Source organism: Coregonus lavaretus (genome assembly GCF_964263955.1).
Source record: "Coregonus lavaretus genome assembly, chromosome: 7".
In the NCBI taxonomy this organism is placed as follows: Eukaryota; Metazoa; Chordata; class Actinopteri; order Salmoniformes; family Salmonidae; genus Coregonus; species Coregonus lavaretus.
The window spans coordinates 35,152,186-35,176,350 of NC_139994.1; the positions used below are offsets into that span (position 1 = coordinate 35,152,186).

The 24,165-nt window shown below is 43.2% G+C and overlaps 1 protein-coding gene across 1 annotated transcript; it reads left to right on the plus strand.

Annotated features, from left to right (window-relative positions):
• Window positions 1–766: 766 nt before the first annotated feature.
• Window positions 767–18,673, plus strand: LOC311132857 (tripartite motif-containing protein 46-like; the record flags this gene model as incomplete). The annotated part of the gene is made up of 12 exons (XM_084166212.1): window positions 767–930; window positions 6,785–7,049; window positions 7,240–7,393; window positions 8,524–8,722; window positions 10,180–10,326; window positions 10,715–10,810; window positions 11,312–11,565; window positions 14,370–14,491; window positions 14,754–15,092; window positions 16,225–16,454; window positions 17,761–17,828; window positions 18,208–18,673. Exons 1-12 carry the CDS (start codon window positions 907–909, stop codon window positions 18,671–18,673), a joined length of 2,364 nt encoding a protein of 787 aa, XP_084022338.1. The 5' UTR covers window positions 767–906.
• Window positions 18,674–24,165: the final 5,492 nt, after the last annotated feature.

Genomic DNA, 24,165 nt, shown 5'->3' on the forward strand with positions numbered 1-24,165 from the left:
GATTCGCCCCCATATGCACCTGTCGGACCACTCTTATTAGTCTACGTAATAATTTCCAACATTTAACACGGCACAATGTAACACACTAATATATTTTTTTATGTAATATAGGCCTGTCAATATGCAATTTTCTAGAAAAGCTATTCCCCTTCCAACACATTCCTCTATCTTGAATGTGGTCATGAATTCGTTATGATGGCCTAAATAGTCTTCAACCTAGACCAAAAGGAAACATATATTTATGTTTTAAATAACACTATTCTTTACCATACTATTCCCATTAGGCAATATGCCAATTTCTATTCAATTCACCTGCAAATATGTGGATGCCTACCAAATGTATTGAACCACTTATAGGCCTATTATAGGCGTTACCCATTTTGGTGCATATGTTTAAGAACAAGGCTAGGTGCTCTATAATGACAAAACAAACACCAAAAATTGGTAAAAAAATGTCGACACTATGCCTATTCAAATGCAACATTAGACACACTGGAAACAAACAAAGAAGCCGTGCAAGTAAAATGCTACACATTTTGTGCGTGCTCCGGGGATGCGCAGGGACGGATGCTCGTTACCATGGATACGGGATGCAGGAACGCGGCGCGGTCTTGCGCTGTGCAGGGGGAGATAAAAAAAAAAAAAACGAGGGTACAGAATATTGCACAGCGCAATAGGCTAACCTAGTTAAAAAAAAAAAAAAAAGAGAACAATGAGAGACTGAAAATCACTCTTTTTACGCACTATATCAACAGGATTGAAAAGGGAGTCCTTAAAATATTTTGCATCTCACAAATCTCACATGCCACACCTTGCGGGGCAGAAATAGACCTACCCCCTGCTTTCAGTTTCTACTATCACCTCTGGGAGCGACGCTCTGATTACCATGGAAGAAACCTTCATATCATGGCGCCTAGATTCCAGCTGAAGGTAAGAAATGCGCTGTAGCACAACGCGTGTTCTGGAAATCCGGTTTCAGACAGACATCCCATTGCAAATCAACTTGCGCTGTAATATGGAATATAGGTCCTATTTGGAAAACTAATTTGTGGGCGTCAATAGATTGTAGCCAGTGTAGCATAGCCTGTCTAGCCTATTGCTAATTTAGTCGGCTGCTGTTTTGAATAGAACAAGAAAGGACAGGACGGAGTTGACATTGGTGAATGACAGCGAGACAGGGTCTCTAACCATGTCCTGCTGGTAGATTATAAATTATATTTCTTTAACCTCCAGGTCTGCATGTTTTTTTATGATGTGATGTGTGTGTGTGGATGGCTTGGTATTGCTTCATATAATTTAAAAAATCACTTTGGTGCAATTTTCACAACTCTAAGCACAAAAATGAAAACTAGAATGGCTCATGTTTCAAAACTCTAAGCACATTTTAAATTGACTGAGTACAACAAATGAATTCACAGTCACTTGTTTACTGCACCAAATCACTCTTTCAAGTTGGATACATATTCAATCTAAGTGTCTTATTTTCAAAATGCAATAGGCCTACTTTTGATATGATTTTCTTGTCATTTGTTAACAATACAATTAACTATCACTTAATCAAACTGCTCAAAACTGTTAACTGCTGAACCTAAATTATGTAGTGGCTAGTTAATGTATATACACTGAACAAAAAATTTTACGCAACATGCAACAATTTAAACGATTTTACTTACATAAAGTTCATATAAGGTAATCAGTCAATTGAAATAAATAAATTAGGTGCTAATCTATGGATTTCACGACTGGGAATACAGATATGCATCTGTTGGTCACAGGGGTGTGGATCAGAAAACCAGTCAGTATCTGGTGTGACCACCATTTGCCTCATGCAGCGCGACTCATCTCCTTCACATAGAGTTGATCAGGCTGTTGATTGTGGCCAGTGGAATGTTGTCCCACTCCTCTTCAATGGCTGTGCGAAGTTGCTGGATGTTGGCAGGAACTGGAACACGTACACTTAGATCCAGAGCATCCCAAACATGCTCAATGGGTGACATATCTGGTGAGTATGCAGGCCATAGAAGCACTGGGACATTTTCAGCTTCCAGGAATTGTGTACTTGAGACATGGGGCCATGCATTATCATGCTGAAACATGAGGTGATGAATGACACGACAATGGGCCTCAGGATTTCATCACGGTATCTCTGTGCATTCAAATTGCCAATGCAATTGTGTTCGTTGTCCATAGCTTATGCCTGCCCATACCATAACCCCACCGCCACCATGGGGCACTCTGTTCACAACGTTGACATCAGCAAACCGCTCGCCCACACAACGCCATACTGCCCAGCCATCTGCCCGGTACAGTCGAAACCGGGATTCATCCGTGAAGAGTACACATCTCCAGCTTGCCAGTGACCATCGATGGTGAGCATTTGCCCACTGAAGTCGGTTACGATGCCAAACTGCAGTCAGGTCAAGACCCTAGTGAGGACGATAAGCAAGCAGATTACCTTCCCTGGGACGGTTTCTGACAGTTTGTGCAGAAATTCTTCGGTTGCGCAAACCCACAGTTTCATCAGCTGTCCGGGTGCCTGGTCTCAGACGATCCTGCAGGTGAAGAAGCCGGATGTGGACGTCCTGGGTTAGCGTGGTTACACATGGTTTGCGGTTGTGAGGCCGGTAGGACGTACTGCCAAATTCTATAAAACCACGTTATGGTAGAGAAATGAATATTACATTCTCTGGCAACAGCTCTGGTGGACATTCCTGCAGCCAACATACCAATTGCACGCTCCCTCAAAACTTGAGACATCTGTAGCATTGTGTTGTGTGACAAAATTGCACATTTTAGAGTGGATTTTTATTGTCCCCAGCAGAAGGTGCACCTGTGTAATGATATTGCTATTTAATCAGCTTCTTGATATGCTACACCTGTCAGGTGGATAGAATATCTTGGCAAAGGAGAAATGCTCTCTAACAGGGATGGAAACAAATTTGTGCACAACATTTAAGAGAAAATAGATTTTTGTGCGTATGGAACATTTCTGGGATCTTTTATTTCAACTCATGAAACATGGGCCCAACACTTTACATGTTGCATTTATATTTTTGTTCAGTATAGTTTGATAACGGCTGAACACTGTACATTTCTATATTTTTACCTCATAAATGTATACATTTGACATCAATTTATGTTGGAAGGTAAAATGAAATTGTATACACTGAGTGTAAAAAAACATTAAGAACACCTTAATATTGAGTTGCCTTCCTAATAAGCATTCCACAGGGATACTGGCCCATGTTGACTCCAATTCTTCCCACAGTTGTGTCAAGTTGGCTGGATGTCCTTTCGGTGGTGGACCATTCAATAAACACGGGAAACGGTTGAGCGTGAAAAACACAGCAGTGTTGCAGTTCTTGACACAAACCGGTGTGCCTGGCACCTACTACCATACCCCGTTCAAAGGCACTTAAATATTTTGTCTTGCCCATTCACCCTCTGAATGGCACACATACACAATCCATGTCTCAATTGTCTCAAGGCCTAAAAATTCTTCTTTAACCTGTCTCCTCCCCTTCATCTACACTGATTGAAGTGGATTTAACAAGTGACATCAATAAGGGATCTTAGCTTTCACCTGCATTCCTTTTTGGTTCCAGAGAGAACCCTCTGTAGAAAGGGTTCTACATACATTTACGTCATTTAGCAGAAGCTCTTATCCAGAGCGACTTACAGGAGCAATTAGGGTTAAATGCCTTGCTTAAGGGCACTTCGACAGATTTTTCACTTAGTCGGCTCTGGGATTTAAACCAGCGACCTTTCGGTTACTGGCTCAATGCTCTTAACCGGTAGGCTACCTGCCGCCCAAAAGGGTTCTACCTGCAACCAAAAAGGGTTCTTCAAAGGCTTATCCTATGGGGACAGCCGAAGAACCCTTTAAGTTTCTAGATAGCACCTTTTTTTCTAAGTGTGTAGTGTACAATGCACTGCTGAAATACCTGGGTTGTATTTAACAATATATTCCACTCACTATCTGAATTTCATTGATGCACTGTAAGCTAATGAATTTTGTCAAGCAGATAGATATGCGATACTGTATCAGTTGACAAGTCACGTAGAAAATGTGATCTTTGACAATGTTGCATGGGGCAGAAAACACTATGCTACGTTTTTACAGTAGCAAACTGCTTTACAATACCCCTATTTCTGATGATTTGTCGTATGTACTGTATAAGGATAATACAACTGTAAGACTGACATATTTCTCAACATCCTCACAACCTGCCATGGGATACAAATTATTTAAAAAATGGTGCATGTCAATTTATAGTTAAATACTGTATGGAAAATGTGATTGGATTAAATGGTACTTAAAATGACTAAATGGTAAGCCTATCATTATCTGATGTATTGGTGACTAAACGAAATGTGCTCATGGTATTTCATGGAAAACTTAGATTTTGCATGAATGGGGTGAAAGATGTGTGAAACCCCAATGAATGCACAATCAAAGGTTCTGAACATAAGATAGGGGGCATTACAAGTGTTATCAGTTTAGAGTTTTTTACTTAACATTTTGAAAATGTACCACTTACATCTGAACATTTTTCCAAAGTGATTGAAAAAAAACTGTAATGTGGGAAATTTATCAATTGATTTAGGCTGTGCTATATTGTTGCTTAAATCATATAATCAAATACAAATCATGTAATTGAAGTGGATGTGATTAGTTTAGAAAATGCAAAGGAAGGTTGTCATCCTCTTCCTCTTCCCTCTGCATGAGCAATCAATATAATGGATATCTGTTAGGTTAAGTGGTTTTCAATGTAATCCGGCTGATTAAATTGTGTGTCAGTGTGTGTGCGTGTGTGTGTGTGTGTGTGTGTGTGTGTGTGTGTGAGGGAGTGAGTGAGTGAATGTGAGTGTCACTGTGAGTGTCAATGTGTGTGTGTGTGTGTGTGTGTGTGCTATCATTATTGATGCATTCCTGCAGCAGTTACACTCTTATAAAAAAGGGTTCCAAAAGGGTTCTTCGGCTGTCCCCATAGGAGAACCCTTTTGGGTTCCATGTAGAACCCCTCTGTAGAAAGGGTTCTACCTGCAACCAAAAAGGGTTCTTCAACGGGTTCTCTTATGGGGACAGCCGAAGTACCCTTTAAGGTTCTAGATAGCATCTTTTTTTCTAAGAGTGTAGGCTACTGATGCTGCTATAGTTTACAGGGGGATTTCCTTCCTTCCTTCCTTCCTTCCTTCCTTCCTTCCTTCCTTCCTTCCTTCCTTCCTTCCTTCCTTCCTTCCTTCCTTCCTTCCTTCCTTCCTTCCTTCCTTCCTTCCTTCCTTCCTTCCTTCCTACTCACTCACTCACTCACTCATTCATTTCCTTCACTCAAAGTAGGAATGCTGATCTAGGATCAGGTCCCCCCTGTCCATGTAATCCTACTCATTATGATCAAAAAAGTTAAACAGCTAGAATCTAGCCACTAGCTGTTTTAGCCAGAGCTTTATGTCTCAGACCTCTGTCAAGGGCAACCACAGAAGCAACACACATAGTCTTGGACCAATCAGTGTTCACTGTCCAGCTCTAAGGGACACGCTATCTTCAGCATTACAGGTGCATTTCCTCCATTCATCCTTCCGATCTAGGTCTGTATTCATAAAGCGTCTCAGAATAGGAGTGCGGATCTTGGATCAGGTCCCACTGTCCATGTAGATCTTATTCATTATGCTCTAAAAGGCTAAACTGATCCAAGATCAGCATGGTGTGTGTGACAGCAGGCAGCACCAGTCTATACAGCAGAGGTCATGTGTGGAATGAACTCATCGGGACCAGGCGTAACACACACACACTCCGGACCAGGCGTGTGCAGGAATTACATAACGTCTGGTCCTCCTTCCTTATTAATATTTAACTGTTCTGACAGCCCATTGAGGACAGCTATTTATAAAGACCACTGTCATACTGTCACATGTTAACACTTAGCTAGAGAAATCTCTGCCCTCTCTCACGCTATGGCTGCATCCCAAATGGCAATCTATTATCTATATCAGGGGTATTCAAGTCTTACCCTACGAAGTCCGGAGCCTGCTGGTTTTCTGTTCTACCTGATAATTAATTGTACTCACCTGGTGTCCCAGGTCTAAATCAGTCCCTGATTATAGGGGAACAATGAAAATACGCAGTGGAACTAGCTTTGAGGTCCAGAGTTGAGTTTGATAGCCCTATATAGTGCACTATTTTTGACCAGGGCCCATAGGGCTCTGGTCAAAGTTAGTGCACTATATAGGGAATAGGGTATCATTTGTGATGCCAGCCTATCTCTCCTCCTTCAACCTCTCAGCCTCTCTGTATCTCAATCAGTTACAGAGACCATCCATCTCGTGTGCTCTGTGTTCTTGTGACTAGCATTATTATGGATCTTGAGTGCTGCAGTTTATTGTAGTTGGTGGTATAACTATTTGTTTTATTTCTATACCTCTGTTAAATATCATTCCTCTGTTTCTGTCCCGTACGTACTTCGGTCTCTTTTCAAACACTATAAATTCATCCCTCTATCCCCTCTTTTTTGTCTTGGTGGGTTCATTTTAGTCCAATTAATGAATTCCCATATCAAGGTAGTAGTGACTCCCCATTTACAATACATTTACGTAATTTAGCAAACACTCTTATCCAGAGCGACTTACAGTAGTGAGTGCTTACATTCTTATAGTTTTTCATTACTGGTCCACAACCCTGACGTTGCAAGCGCCATGCTCTACCAACTGAGCCACATGGGACCCCCTTAGGTCTGTCTATCTACCTGTGTGATTAATTGACTCTCCACCTCTCCCTCCTCCCCAGTCTAACATGAAGAGCATGGAGCGCGAGCTGCATTGCCCAGTGTGTAAGGAGATCGTCAAGCAGCCCGTGGTCCTGCCATGTCAGCACAGCGTCTGCCTGATGTGTGCCTCAGAGGTCCTGGTTCAAAATGGCTACCCTCCTCCGGAGCTGCCGCCCGAGCCCAACTCTCCTGCCTCCACCCCCAACACCCGCTCTCCCCACCAGGCACGCAGGTCCATGCCCAGCAAGGCCGACCATCGACCCATCGACCGCGTGCTACGTTCAGGTAATGTGTGTGTGTGTGAGTGTGTGCACATGAGAGAGAGTGTGTGTGTGTCTTTAGATCCACTGTCGAATGTGACGATCAATAGGACTAGTCTGGGGATGCGATGGGAATACACACAACCTCTTCTCATTATCTCTTTCTCTATTCTCCTCCACTCTTTACCCATCCCCCTCTCCCACCCTGTGTCCAGGACTTGGGACGTATCAGTCGCCGGGGCGACGGCGTAAGGAACCGCCCCCTGCGATGTTGTTTCCATGCCCACCCTGTGGGAGGGAGGTAGAGCTGGGAGAAAAGGGCCTGACTGACTGCCTGCGTAACCTCACCTTGGAACGCATTGTAGAGAGGTAACACACATACTTACACTTATACACGCACGCACACATGCACAGTGGAGGTGTCGGCTCATGGTCTTGTGAGCCCTTACGGGACATATCTCGAATTTTACGTGATCCCATGTGATCTTATGTGAAGTTAATGTGATAACATGTAAAGCAACGTGAAATCATGATCACATTTGGTGTTCCAAAATTACGTTTTCACATGATTTTCTGAATTTAGCGTGAGGGAGGATGTAGCCCTCCCTGCCTGCAAAATCAGTGTCACCGTCAGGAAGGAATTTCCTCTTGGTCTGTTTAAGATGTTTGTTCCCAAGCGGTTCAGATCTCACATTTACATTTGAGTCATTTAGCAGATGCTCTTATCCAGAGCGACTTACAGGAGCAATTAGGGTTAAGTGCCTTGCTCAAAGGCACCTCGACAGATTTTCCACCTAGTCGGGGATTCAAACCAATAACCTTTCAGTTACTGGCCCAAGCTCTTAACCGCTAGGCTACCTGCTGCCCCTGACACACACACACGCACACACACACTCACACAAAGACACAAACAAAAACAGCATTCATACTGTGGTCGGTCGTTACATGCCTAAATGCTGCAGGGTAGGCTATAGTGTAACATTTCAATTAGTATCAGCTTTAGCCCCCTGAACAGTGAGTAAGAGAATGTGTCCAAGTACTGCGTCCCAAATGGCACCTTGGTAAAAAGTAGTGCGGCCCCTGGTCAAAAGTAGTGTACTATATAGGGAATAGGGTGCCAAGTGCTGACTCTTGTTAATCAGCATGAAGCTGAGCTAGAGAGGAAACTAGCAGATCTCACAAACTAGCAGAGCTCCTGCAACCTACTGCAGCAGACAGACTGCACTTCCACTGGATTACTGTAGTGTAACTGCTAACAGCTTATTTTCCCTATGTACAGTAACCTCGTTATGCTATTTATCACCCTGTCTACCCATCCCCTCTCTCTCTGTCTTGGCACCGTTCTCTCCTTCCACCATCATTTGTCTCTCTTTCTTTCGCCTCTTTCTCCCTCACTCACCCCCTTTCTACTACTATCCTGCCCTAATTCGCCCAATGCTCTCTCTCTCTCCTCTACCCTCCTTCCCCCACTCCCTCCCTCTCTCCCCTCCTCCTCTCAGGTACAGACACACAGTGAGCCTGGGCAGTGTGGCTGTGATGTGTCAGTTCTGCAAGCCTCCCCAGTCCCTGGAGGCCACTAAGGGCTGCGCCGACTGCCGAGCCAGCTTCTGTAACGAGTGTTTCAAGCTCTACCACCCCTGGGGGACACCGCGCGCCCAGCACGAACACGTCCAGCCCACCCTCAACTTTAGGCCCAAGGTGAGGCCTGCCTCTCTCTCATCCCTCTCTCTCCTCTCTCATCCCTCTCTATCCTCTCTCATCCCTCTCTCTCCTCTCTCATCCCTCTCTCTCCTCTCTCATCCCTCTCTCTCCTCTCTCATCCCTCTCTCTCCTCTCTCATCCCTCTCTATCCTCTCTCATCCCTCTCTATCCTCTCTCATCCCTCTCTATCCTCTCTCATCCCCCTCTCTCCTCTCTCATCCCTCTCTATCCTCTCTCATCCCTCTCTATCCTCTCTCATCCCTCTCTATCCTCTCTCATCCCTCTCTATCCTCTCTCATCCCTCTCTCTCCTCTCTCATCCCTCTCTCTCCTCTCTCATCCCTCTCTATCCTCTCTCATCCCTCTCTATCCTCTCTCATCCCTCTCTCTCCTCTCTCATCCCTCTCTCTCCTCTCTCTCTCTCCTCTCTCATCCCTCTCTATCCTCTCCCATCCCTCTCTATCCTCTCTCATCCCTCTCTATCCTCTCTCATCCCTCTCTATCCTCTTTCATCCATCTCTCTCCTCTCTCATCCCTCTCTATCCTCTCTCATCCCTCTCTATCCTCTTTCATCCATCTCTCTCCTCTCTCTCTCTCCTCTCTCATCCCTCTCTCTCCTCTCTCATCCCTCTCTATCCTCTCTCATCCCTCTCTATCCTCTCTCATCCCTCTCTATCCTCTCTCATCCCTCTCTCTCCTCTCTCATCCCTCTCTATCCTCTCTCATCCCTCTCTCTCCTCTCTCATCCCTCTCTATCCTCTCTCATCCCTCTCTATCCTCTCTCATCCCTCTCTATCCTCTCTCATCCCTCTCTCTCCTCTCTCATCCCTCTCTATCCTCTCTCATCCCCCTCTCTCCTCTCTCATCCCTCTCTATCCTCTCTCATCCCTCTCTATCCTCTCTCATCCCTCTCTATCCTCTCTCATCCCTCTCTCTCCTCTCTCATCCCTCTCTCTCCTTTCTCATCCCTCTCTATCCTCTCTCATCCCTCTCTATCCTCTCTCATCCCTCTCTCTCCTCTCTCTCTCTCCTCTCTCATATCTCTCTATCCTCTCTCATCCCTCTCTATCCTCTCTCATCCCTCTCTATCCTCTTTCATCCCTCTCTATCCTCTCTCATCCCTCTCTCTCCTCTCTCATCCCTCTCTCTCCTCTCTCTCTCTCCTCTCTCATCCCTCTCTATCCTCTCCCATCCCTCTCCATCCTCTCTCATCCCTCTCTATCCTCTCTCATCCCTCTCTATCATCTCTCATCCCTCTCTATCCTCTCTCATCCCCCTCTATCCTCTCTCATCCATCTCTCTCCTCTCTCATCCCTCTCTATCCTCTCTCATCCCTCTCTATCCTCTCTCATCCCTCTCTCTCCTCTCTCATCCCTCTCTCTCCTCTCTCATCCCTCTCTCTCCTCTCTCATCCCTCTCTCTCCTCTCTCATCCCTCTTGCCTCTCCTCCTCCAGGTTCTGTCGTGTCCGGAGCATGACCAGGAGCGTCTGCATTTCTACTGTAGGACGTGCCAGCGGTTGCTGTGTCCGCTCTGCAAGCTGCGTCGCGTCCACGCCGGGCACAAGGTGGCGCCAGTCGCCCAGGCCTACCAGACTCTCAAGGTGGGCATCTGGGTGCAATAGCTTAATTGGTTATAGCATGGTTCCTGCATTGGCCTTATACTGTACAATATACTGAATAATGTATGTAATACATTTGAGCTGCTTTGCATAAAAGTACCTGCTAAATGGTAATATTGTTATACTCTATGGCATTAGTGGATATCACACGCAATGGAGATTGGCCATCAATGGTTGGTGGTTAGTCTAGTAGTACAGTGCATGACAGAAAAGGGGTAAGAGTAGCCATTGAACTGTGGGTTTAGGTCATCCAGTGTGTAAGAGATGAGTACAGTTAAAATGTAGGGTAATACAGAGCTACTGTTGTGCATTAGGATTAAGTCTGGTCTGGGTATTAACTCTTTGTTTGTTGTCACTGTTTATTTGGCAGGACAAGATTACCAAGGAGATGAACTACATTCTGGCCAACCAGGAGACAGTGCTGGGCCAGATCACACAGCTGGAGAGTGCCATCACTCAGACAGAGGTGACTAAATAATATTGCAGTCTGCAGAGCTCCAGAAAAAAGCAGGATCAATGAGTTAGCCAGCTAACTTTGATAAACAACCAGGAATAACTATATATTTTCTGGTTCATTAAGAAAATTAAACTTAGATATGTGTTTTTTGTTGTTGGGTCAATTAGACCATGGCCATTTCAAGTTATTTCAGAATATTTAGGCGAGTTAGGATCATTGATCCTACTGACCACACCACCATGGACAACATTGTTTACCACAGTAAACATAATGTGCTACTGTATACTGTATATATAATATCTTGCTCTAGGGTCCTAACCTGTGTGTTTCTGTGGAATACATAATCTCTGTGGTCCTCCTAACCTCCCTGTGTGTTGCTGTCTGACTGTTGAACAGCGTAGCCAGTCTTAATCACAGAATGAAATAGAACACGACTCTAGAATAATATAGATGAATATGCAGTATATCTCTATGGTCCTAACCTCATTGTGTGTTGCTGTCTGTCCCCAGGCGAACAGCGTAGCGGCACGGGAGCAGCTGTCTCAGAGCGTGAGGGACCTGACTGCCCTCCTCGCCGAGCGCCACGCCTCATTGGCCCAAGCCCTGGAGGGGGCGCGGCAGAAGCGGGGCGAGGCGTTGGCGGGCCAGGTGGCGGAGAGGCGGAGCTTGCTGGAGCATGCAGGCCTCATGGCGTTGTCCCAGGAGCTGCTGAAGGAGACGGACCCGCCCTGCTTTGTCCAGGCAGCGCGCCAGACACATAGCAGGTACACACAATAGGTCTGACTGGCTGGACGGCAGACAGCTTGGCAACTTATACAAATAGCACCCTATTGTTATACAAATGGCAGCCCATTCTTAAACAAATAACACCCTATTCCACATAGGGCTCTGGTCAAAAGTAGTGCACTGGAGGGAATAGGGTGCTATTTGGGACGCATACCTAGGGCTCTTTAACTCCCTAGTTTTGTTGTTTGTTCATTTTTCTGTACCTTTGTTTGTTTGTTTCTCTGTTCGTATTGTTCCATTTCTCCTCCCACTCCTTCTATCAATGTCTATTGTCTATGCTTCTTTCCCTTTTTTGTGTATGTTTTCACTGCTCATCCCACATCATCAGCAAAATGACAAATGGACACAAGAGGGAGTCAGTGGACCTGTTTGATAAAGATAACATGGCGTGGTTTTAGTGATGGTGTTCTATTTACATTTAAATTTTTAGTCATTTACTAGTTGTGCTCCAACCAGTATTCACTGTTTCCAATGATAGTTTGTTAGACTGACACTGGCATGTATTCACACCTCTTGACTTCTTCCACATTTTGTTGTGTTACAGCCTGAATTTTCATTGGATTACATTTCTGATCTACACACAATACCCCACAATGTCACAGTGGAATTATGTTTTTAGAAATGAATTCAAATGAAATGCTGAAATGTCTTCAGTCAATAAGTATTCAACCCCTTTGTTATGGCAAGCCTAAATAAGTTCAGAAGTAAAAATGTGCTTAACAAATCGCATAATAAGTTGCATGGACTCATTCCATGTTCAATAATATTGGTTAACAGGAATTTTGAATAACTACCCCATCTCTGTACCCCACACATACAATTATCTGTAAGGTCCCTCAATCGAGTAGTGAATTTCAAACACAGATTCAACCACAAAGACCAGGGAGGTTTTTCAAAGCCTCGCAAAGAAGGGCACCGATTGCTAGATGTGTAAAAATAAAAAAGCAGATGCTGAATAGCCCTTTGAGCATGGTGAAGTTATTAATTAGGCTTTGGATGGTGTATCAATACACCCAGTCACTACAAAAATACAGGCGTCCTTCCTAACTCAGTTGCCGGAGAGGAAGGAAACTGCTCAGGGATTTTACATGAGGCCAATGGTGATATTAAAACAGTTACAGTGTTTAATGGTTGTGATATGAGAAAACTTAGGATGGATCAACAACATTGTATTTACTCCATAGTGAAAAGAAGGAAGCCTGTACAGAATAAAAATATTCCAAAACATGCATCCTGCTTGCAACAAGGCACTTAAATAATACTGCAAGAAATGTGGCAAAGAAATTAACTTTTTGTACTGAATACAAAAGCATTATATTTGGGGCAAATCCAACAACACATCACACAAGAGTACCACTCTTCATATTTTCAAGAATGGTGGTGCTGCATCATGTTATGGTATGCTTGTAATCTGCAAGGACTAGGGAGGTTTTTAGGATAAAAAGAAACAGAATAGAGGTACGCACAGGCAAAATCCTAGAGGAAAACCTGGTTCAGCCTGCTTTCCAACAGACACTGGGAGACAAATTCACCTTTCAGCAGGACAATAACCTAAAACACAAGGCCAAATATACACTGGAGTTGCTTACCAAGATGACACTGAATGTTTCTGAGTGGCCGAGTTACAGTTTTGACTAAAATCGGCTTGAAAATCTATGGCAAGACTTGGAAATGGCTGTCTAACAATGATCAACAATCAACTTGACAGAGCTTAAAAAAAAAAAAAAAAAGGGCAAATATTGTACAATCCAGGTGTGCAAAGCTCTTAGAGACTTACCCAGAAAGATTCACAGCTGTAATCTCAGCCAAAGGTGATTCTAACATGTATTGATCCAGGGGTGTGAATACTTATGTAAATTAGATATTTCTGTATTTAATCTTCAATACATTTGGCCAATTTTCTTTAAACATGTTTTCACTTTGTCATTATGGAGTATTGTTTGTAGGTGGGTGAGAAAAAAAATCTATTTACTCAATTTTGAATTCAGGCTGTAACACAGCAAAATGTGAAATAAGTCAAGGGGTATGAATACTTTCTGAAGGCACTGTATGTGAAAATGAACATACCAAAATGAACTGCAAAGCACACTGGGTATTATTATTGGCCTTTTTTCGGGGTCACGTCTTGATGGGATACAGCTTAGCCTAATTCTCCTAACCTGCTACGTTAATTATCCTAACCTGCTGCGTATGTTCTTCTAAACCTGCTATGAAAAGTACATTTTGACAAAAGCTGTATCCCTTCTAAACAAAACCTTGTTTTGGGGTGGAGCTCATTAGAATAATACTGAGCATGCTTTGCAATTGGCCATTTTTACATACACATTTATATTTAGTTCATTTAGCAGACGTTCTTATTATACCATAGTGCCATCAGACTTCTGATACCAATGTAGGGTGAAAGGGGGCCACAAAATGGTGAACCGCTATAAAAAAAGTGTATATTTTGAAAATACTAATTATAGCTCTTGAAAGTATCTTGTTACAAAATACATTGGAATGTAGTTCAGCCCAGTGCATTACAAATTACAAAATGCTCAGAAGTGATTGAAATACATATTTCAAATACATGTTGCAGAAATACTGCCCATCTATGTGCGTATTATCCTAATAATTGTTAAGTCTGCATAGTGCATACCTACCTCCCCCGACTTGCATATCTCGTCTACTCCCAAACAATTATTCTAAACATCTCCCCCTTTCTCTCTCGCGCTTCCTCCTCTCTCCCTCTCTCTCCCTCCCCTCTCTCCATCTCGCTCTCCCCCCTGCCGCTCTCTCCAAGGTTATCCACGTCCATCGAGGGGCTGCAGTGTTTCTCTCTGGCCGCTGATCCCTCCTTCAGACACTTCCAGCTGGACGTCTCCAAAGAGCTCAAACTCCTCACAGACCTGCAGTTCATCCAGGGTGAGAGAGAGGATAAGAGGAGGCTTAAGGAGGGGACTAGGGGGCTAGGGAGGGGTAGAGGGATAGAGTCAACCAGAGAGGGTTAGGGCAATGTCATCTCGCTGAGTCTGCCTTTAATTATGTAATATTACTGCATCTTCAAATATATATTAGCAAACTGTAATGAACATTTGGTAGTATTGCATATGTAATCAAGCCAGAGAGAATTGTATGTTTGTGTATCTAACATCTGACTGACAGCTGTAATGTTTTCTCCCATCAGCCCCTCTGGCCCCTGTCATTGACACCCAAAAGACCCTGGCCTATGACAAGCTTTTTCTGTGTTGGCGGCTGCCTCAGGAATCCGCCGCCGCCTGGCACTTCTCTGTCGAGTTCCGTCGCCGGGGGGTGGTGCCAGGAGGTGGGGCCAGGGGTGGTATCCAAGGACGATTGGCTGCGGCCCGATGGGGCTGGCAGCGGCTGGAGGAAGTGGGCGGGACTAGTGCAGTGATTGACAGGTTGGAGATGGACAGTGTGTATGTGTTGAGGGTGAGAGGCTGCAACAAGGCGGGCTTCGGGGAGTACAGTGAGGAGGTGTACCTACACACTCCGCCAGCACCAGGTGAGGTCTATACACCGTTCTATAGACGCACACACTGTACACACGCACACGCACAAACACAAACACAATCACAAACACACACACACACACACACACACACACACACACACACACACACTTGGCCTCATCATAAGCTGATATGCATTAGAACAGTATCCATGGAGATCATCTTAATGACAAATGTCTCTCTTTTTCTGCCCATTCCCATCCTTCTCTCTACCAATACCATCCATCTCTCCTCCCATGCCTCTCTTTACCCATCCCATCTCTCTATCCAACCCATCCTCTTTCCTCTTTACACTTTGTCTTCACATATCTCTCCTCATCTCACTCATTCCGCTCCTAGGTCCAATCTCACAATCCACATCTCTCCCTCTGCCTGTTAGTGTGAGCATCTACATCATTTTCTCCTTTTTCCTCTTGCTGCTTCGCACATATCTCTACCTCTTTTTACATTTATACCATGCATCTCTTGTCCTCCCAGCCACCCTCTTTCTCCCTCTCTCCCATAATGATATCTCAGTGTGTTGATGAGGTTTGCTGTTTGTTAAGACCTGAAGCTTAACACATGGATTTGGTTGATTGAGATCCATGCTAATGGGTCTGAGAAGTCCTGAGTGGTCAATGTATCCCTCGTCTCCCCTGGTAAAATCTTCTATCCTGTTATATTTCCCTCAGGAATATTAATCCCAAAAATTATTCCAATAATAATCCCAGTTTAGGAAAGATGCATCCCCTGCTCTTTTCATTGACCTTTTGCTTTGACTGTTTTCTATCAGTTTCCAGTTTGTTGATGAAAGACAGTTTGACTCCCTCTCTATTAGTCCTTGTCTCCTTTCCTCATTCCAGAGGAGATGCATGTTCTCTATACCTCTCCCCTCTCAGTTCTTTCCTTGCCCTGATTATATGTCTTACTACTCCTCTATCCCTGTATTTACGTCCTCTGTGCCCTTAACTTCTACCCTCTTTCCTATTTCACTTCTTTACTCCATCCCATCAAAACCCTCCCCTTCCCGCTTCTCTCTTTCCTGAAAATGCACTCCTTCTTCCACCCTCCCTCCCTCTCTCCCTCCATCTCCCTCTCCTCCTGCCTCCCTCCATCTCACTCTCATCCCCTGCCCTCCTCTCTCAGTGTTAAATTTCTACCTGGACTCTCGCTGGGGTCTCCATGCTGACCGGCTGGTGGTGAGTAAGGAGCAGCGCTGCGCCCGGAGCGTCCCCGGTCTGTCCCTGTTGCAGGCCACCGACCTAGCGCTCACTTCCTGTCACCTGACTGCAGACCTCCTGGTGGGCGATGTGGCCATCACCCAGGGCAGGCACTACTGGGCATGCTCAGTGGAGCCCGGCTCCTATCTGGTCAAGGCAAGTGGAACAGCTGGGAAGAGAGTTTTGCCCAATACCATATCGTCCCCAAAGCGCCGTGCCCTATTCACCTGTGGAGATCTGAGAGGATTTGACAAGTGAAATCCATTTGGTAATAGCTCCACCTTGCCCTCTGATAGGCTAAGTGGAAGTTTACCCATATTGCTAATACCAATCAAATCCTCACAGATCTCCACTAGTGCATAGGGTTTAGAGAACAATTTGGGATTGGCCCTTACTGTACACTACCGGTCAAAAGTTTTAGACACAGGGCAGCAGGTAGCTTAGTGGTTAAGAGCTTTGTGCCAGTAACCGAAAGGTCGCTGGTTCTAATCCCCGAGCCGACTAGGTGAAAAATCTGTCGATGTGCCCTTGAGCAAGGCACTTAACCCTAATTGCTCCTGTAAATCGCTCTGGATAAGAGCGTCTGCTAAATGACTAATTATTATAACACCTACTCATTCAAGGTTTATTTTTTATTTTGACTATTTTCTACATTGCAGAATAATAGTGAAGACATCAAAACTATGAAATAACACATATGGAATCATGTAGTAACCAAAAAAGTGTTAAACAAAAATATATTTTATATTTGAGGTTCTTCAAATAGCCACCCTTTGCCTTGATGACAGCTTTGCACACTCATATGCTCAGCATATGTGGGAACTCCTTCAAGACTGTTGGAAAAACATTCCAGGTGAAGCTGGTTGAGAGAATGCCAAGAGTGTGCAAAGCTGTCATCCAGGCAAAGGGTGGCTATTTGAAGAACCTTAAATATAAAATATATTTTGATTTGTTTATAACTTTTGTGGTTACTACATTATTCCATATGTGTTATTTCATAGTTTTGATGTCTTCATTATTATTCTACAATGTAGAAAATAGTAAAAATAAAGAAAATACCATGAATGAGGAGGTGTTCTAAAACATTTGACCGGTGGTGTACTGTAGATGGTGTGGTGTATCTTGTAAGTTTTTTGTAGGCTATATACAAAAACTTGTATGAAAATGAATGTGTGATCATATGTGTTTTTGCATGTTGACCTCTTGGGTAATGATGTACTCTGGGGTCTGAAATTATTGGCACCCTTGATAAAGATGAGCAAAAAAGACTGTGTAAAATATATAATACAAATACTGAGCTATATTGTATGCACAACAAATGTGGAAATTATGTTATTTTGTGCTAATATAATTGCTCAGAGAAAGAGATTTAGTTAACAACACATATTTATTTTTCTCAAAAAGATAGGGGTCAAGATTATTGGCACCCCCTTTTCAGTGGCTCTCTCTATCTGTTCCACAGGTGGGGGTGGGCCTAGAGACCAAACTACAGGAGTGGTTTCATCTTCCCCAAGACATGGCCAGTCCCCGGTGAGTGGTGCTGGAGGTTAAGGCTGTAAAGTGCATGGAGTACAGGAAGTAGTCAATGGAAAATATGTTGAGGAGAGACTGACCTACATCAGGGCTTGTATAAAAAAGTGCTGGTCTAGGATCACTTTATCCTTTTACAGCGTAATGAATAAGATTACATGGACAGAGGGACATGAAGATCAGCCTTCCTACACTGAGACGCTTTAGGAATACGGGCCCTAGTTGTGTGTGTGTATGACTCAGCTTTCTCTCTCTCTCTCTCTCTCTCTCTCTCTCTCTCTCTCTCTCTCTCTCTCTCTCTCTCTCTCTCTCTCTCTCTCTCTCTCTCTCTCTCTCTCTCTCTCTCTCTCTCTCCTCTCTCTCTCCCCCCCCCCTGTAGCTATGACCCAGACAGTGGCCATGACAGTGGGGCGGAGGATTCCTTGGACTCCCCTCCCCCCTTCTCCTTCCTCACCATGGGCATGGGCAAGATCTTCCTGCCCCACGCTCCCAACCATCATAACAACCACGGTTGCCCCGCCAATGGCACCAGCCCTCGCCGCAGCCCCACAATCGCCAACGGAAACAGCCCCGCCTCCTCGCCTACGGGCCTCACCTACCCACTGCCTCCCAGGCTCGGGGTGTGCCTTGACTTCGAGAAGGGTCGCGTCACTTTCTACGATGCCCACTCGCTCCGTCCACTGTGGGAGGGGCCTGTCGATTGCTCCGGCCCCGTTTGTCCGGCTTTCTGTTTTATTGGCGGAGGGGCGCTGCAGTTACAGGAGCTGGTGGCCAATCGGATGGCAGACCAGACTCCAGTCAGGAGGGTCACCATCCAATCACGTGTCACTAATCTGAATAACTAGGCCAGGATTCAATCCGAAACCACGGTGTAGCGCGCTTGACATTTAAAAGGTAATTTCCAATTGAGACGACATCTGCAACGTTTACCTTGAGTGCGATCTCCACAAACACGGTAACATTGCCTTTAAAAAGCGCATTGAATCCTGGTCCTAATCTGAGGTGATAGAATGTAAAGTTAATTGTAAGCTATTTACTTGGCCGGAGCAAAAAGTTAGTAACCTCAGAGATTGTGTTGTTTTGTATTTTATTTGTATGAGAAAACTAGTTTTTATTGCAATCAATATGCAAATGTTTTGAACTTTATTACATTATTTTTTGGTTTATATTTTATTTTGTCAGAAATACTAAATTGCTTAAGTAGGGGCTGCCAAATTACACAAATAGCAAATATGTAATGTCTCATTATATCTTTGACACTTGCGCTATTAACCATGCTAAACTGTATATATTTACAGTATATATGTATATATATATATATGCAAGAACATATTTATTTTAGAAACACTCTTTCTCAGTCATGTTCTGTCTGGGTGTTCATCTATGTCAGGGGTATTCAAATCTTACCCTACAAGGTCCGGACTACTGCTGGTTTCCGTTCTACCTGATAATGAATTGCACCTACTTGGTGTCCCAGGTGGAACTGGCTTCGAGGTCCAGATTTGAATTTGAGGGATCTATGTTTTTTGATACTTCATGTAACAGGTCCCCCTTCACTGTGTACTAACACTAATTACACATTTACGTCTGTGTATCACCAATGGAAAAAAGTCCTGACTGTTAGTGAAATCTTCCCACTCACTCCATCACAACCCCAACCAAAGTGATTTCTCTGGACTAAATACTGTTGTAATTGAGTAGACAGTAGATTTAGGTAGGAGGATAACATGATCATGAGGCAATACTGTAATTAGGAACTGAATGATACTGCTTCGGCTTCAGCCACCTTTATCACTTGCTTCTTGATTAATATGTTTGTGCATTAATTGTTTATCCAATGTTTAACTTCCGCAGTGTGTGTGTGTGTGTGTGTGTGTGTGTAGGAGAAGGAGTGAGACTGCAGTTAAAATGATTCACTTGTCTGATAATCATATTGATCACCATTGGCTAATGATAATGTTGGCTTTTAGGGAATATTTTTGATTATTTCAAAGCGGGCTTGATTGTAAATTAATGAGCAGTGCTTCTTATGAATGATAAGCTAGAAATGTAGGTTGTATCCAAGGCCCCGATTCTTGGTCAAAAGTGGGACGCAGACGAAATGTAGACTTCTCCTGCTGGCAGAATGTTTGTAAAAATTAAAATATAGGCCAACAATTAATGCTAAATAAACACAAATTCTGAAAATGAGAAAAACCTGTCCTCCTTATTGTTATGAGTAGTAGTAGTAGTAGTAGTAGTAGTAGTAGTAAAACCAGTTTCAGTTCATTGTCCTTTGCTTCAGCATGTGTCACATTTTCCAACTCTCTAAATTCATATTCAAACTACTTTCATGTCAAAACAGACTCTAGCCATTTACTTTTTATTTAACCAGGAAAATACCCTTGAGGTTAGAAATCTATTTTGTGAGGGGGACCTAAAAACTGCAGAGGGGTGACTACTGCAAGTTTTCACCAATAATGTATATAAACACTAGATTGCTGATGCTATGAATTGGCCAATAAGAGGCTTTGAAGCCAACAGTCGGCCAGATTGGTACTCCTCAGAAGGAGCAGTCCTCCATAGGAATGACTGGAATTCTACCGTATTGAAGTGTTTCCTTGTTGAAGTGGGGACAGTAACATTAGTACTCTCAAAAAATTTGACTTTAAGGACAATGTTTTTATATATTATTTTTATGTTTAGCTCACAATATAATTTATATGTATGCATTAAGATGTCTGTAATAGAATAAATGTGGCAAAAATGAATGCAGACATTAATACATTCATTTCTATAGCTTCCAAAATCTTTTTTACAATGGAGGAGTACCAACATGGAGGTGCAGTGGCTACAAAACAGCATCCCGTTCGAATCATCTAGTGTAAGATAAATTCAGAAAAAGTGAGACATCATATAAACTGGGACAGCTTAATCCTGACTCATCAACATGTGGTCCTCTGTAGCTCAGCTGGTAGAGCACGGCGCTTGTAACGCCAAGGTAGTGGGTTCGATCCCCGGGACCACCCATACACAAAAATGTATGCACGCATGACTGTAAGTCGCTTTGGATAAAAGCGTCTGCTAAATGGCATATTAATTAATCAACCTCAGAATCACATCACTTCATTGGTGTGACATCATGGAGGGAGGCAGAGCAAACTTCAAACAGGGATCTCACCCCGCAAAGCACAAGGGAAGATCAGTGACAGTTATATTTTCTGTTTTGATGGTAAGGTTATAAAACTGTCATAAATAATGCACTGTGAAAATTGTGATATAAATGTGCATACTAAATTATGTACTGTAGTTGTATTAATTAGGGATCCCCATTCGCTGCTGCCAAGGCAGCAGCTACTCTTCCTGGGCTCCAAACACATTAAGGCACTTACATTACAAATCAAACAAAAGATAAAACAGTACATCATATAACATTATTACATCACTACATATCTACAATACAAAATGTATAATACAACCATACAACAATATTACAATGTATGTGTGTGTAGAGTGCGTGTGCTAGCGCCTGTATGCGTATGTGTGTGTCTGTACCTGTGTGTGTCTCTTCACAGTCCACGTTGTTCCATAAAGTGTATTTTTACCCGTTTTTTAAAATCTGATTCTACTGCTTGCGTCAGTTACCTGATGTGGAATAGAGTTCCATGTAGTCATGCCTCTACCGTGCCTTCGGAATGTATTCAGACCCCTTTACTTTTTCCACATTTTGTTAAGTTAGAGCCTTATTCTAAAATGTATTAAATTGTTTTAACAATACCCCATAACGTCAAAGCAAAAACAGGTTTTTAGAAATGTTTGCTAATTTATATTTAAAACCCCCACAGAAATAATACATTTACATAAGTATTCAGACCCTTTACTCAGTACTTTGTTGAAGCACCTTTGGCAGCGATTACAGCATCGAGTCTTCTTGAGTATGACGCTACAAGTTTGGCACACCTGTATTTGGGGAGTTTCTCCCATTCTTGGCGTTGTGCTTAAGGTTGTTGTCCTGTTGGAAGGTGAACCTTCGCCCCAGTCTGAGGTCCTGAGCGCTCTGGAGCAGGTTTTCATCAAGGATCTCTCTGTACTTTGCTCCGTTCATCTTTGCCTCGATCCTGACTAGTCTCCCAGTCCCTGCCGCTGAAAAACATCCCCACAGCATGATGCTGCCACCACCATGCTTCACCGTAGGGATGGTGCCAGGTTTCCTCCAGACGTGATGCTTGGCATTCAGGTCAAAGAGTTCAATCTTGGTTTCATCAGACCAGAGAATCCTGTGTGCTAGTAGTTTAAACAAACAGCTCGGTACATTCAGCTTGTCAACACCTCTCACAAAAACAAGTAGTGATGAAGTCAATCTCTCTTCCACTTTGAGCCATGAGAGATTGACATGCATATCATTAATGTTAGCTCCCAGTGTACTTTTAAGGGCCAGCCGTGCTGCCCTGTTCTGAGCCAATTCTAATTTTCCTAAGTCCCTCTTTGTGGCACCTGACCACACTACTGAACAGTAGTCCAGGTGCGACAAAACTGGGGCCTGTAGGACCTGCCTTGTTGATAGTCTTGTTAAGAAGGCAGAGCAGTGCTTTATTATGGACAGACTTCTCCCCATCTTAGCTACTGTTTTATCAATATGTTTGACCATGACAGTTTACAATCCAGGGTTACTCCAAGCAGGTTAATCAATTTCCAGATTATTCATTACAAGATTTAGTTGAGGTTTAGGGTTTAGTGAATGATTTGTCCCAAATACAATGCTTTTAGTTTTTGAAATATTTAGGATGAATTTATTCCTTGCCACCCATTCCAAAACTAACTGCAGCTCTTTGTTAAGTGTTGTAGTCATTTCAATGGCTGTAGTAGCTAACGTGTATATTGTTGAGTCATCCGCATACATGGCATGTCGTTAATAAAGATTGAAAAAAGTAAGGGGCCTAAACAGCTGCCCTGGGGAATTCCTGATTCTACCTGGATTATGTTGGAGAGGCTTCCATTAAAGAACACCCTCTGTGTTCTGTTAGACAGGTAACTATTTTTCCACAATATAGCAAGGGGTGTAAAGACATAACACATATGTTTTTCCAGCAGCAGACTATGATTGATAATGTCAAAAGCCGCACTGAAGTCCCCACAATATTTGTATCATCAATTTCTCTCAGCCAATCATCAGTCAGTTGTGTAAGTGCTGTGCTTGTTGAATATCCTTCCCTATAAGTGTGCTGAAAGTCTGTTGTCAATTTGTTTACTGTAAAATAGCATTGGATCGGGTCAAACACAATTTTTTCCAAAAGTTTACTAAGGGTTGGTAACAGGCAGATTGGTCGGCTATTTGAGCCAGTAAAGGGGGCTTTACTATTCTTGGGTAGCGGAATGACTTTTGCTTCCCTCCAGGCCTGAGGGCGCACACTTTCTAGTAGGCTTAAATTGAAGATATGGCAAATAGGACTGGCAATATCGTCTGTAATTATCCTCAGTAATTTTCCACCCAGGTTGTCAGACCCCGGTGGCTTGTCATTGTTGATAGACAACAATGTTTTCACCTCTTCCACACTCACTTTACGGAATTCAAAAGTACAATGCTTGTCTTTCATAATTTGGTCAGATATACTTGGATGTGTAGCGTCAGCGTTTGTTGCTGGTGCATCAAAATAAATACAAAGTTTGTCAATCTTCTTTTTCAAAAAAATGTATTATGTTATTTTTTTGGTTGTCCCTCTTTACATTTTTACATTTACATTTTAGTCATTTAGCAGACGCTCTTATCCAGAGCGACTTACAGTTAGTGAGTGCATATATTATTTTTTTATTCATACTGGCCCCCATAGCTAGCTAAAGTAGGACAGTATAGAGTAGCTAAAGTGGGACAGTCTTATATGCTTTTCCAATAGAGGAAAGAGATCCATTTTACAGTAGGGACCCCCTGTACTTAGGTTAGGCAGGCCTCTGGTTCTTGTAGTACTGTTATCAAATTAATTTTTGGAACCAAGCAGAACTATAGTAGGGTGAAATTCAGAACGGTTGAGATACTTTTTCTTCTGTGACCTCTTTCCAATATATTAGCCCAACACATGATACATTTCTGAAATCCTCCCGATGCTACCTAATCACACAAAATGTAATTGTCATTGCAATACAATTAGGACTATCCAAGGTTTCTCTAACCTGCTGTCCCAGTTTACCAAATGCGAAGTGAAAATATGGTTTTGGCTCAAGTGTACACATATACAAGCGTGTGTCATGCCTCCTGTGAATATGATATCAACATTTGTCCTTTTTGTGTCATTAAGAAACATCTTGAGGATTTCAGACACGTATCATGTGTTGGACTAATATGTTGGATAGATGTCGAAAGAGG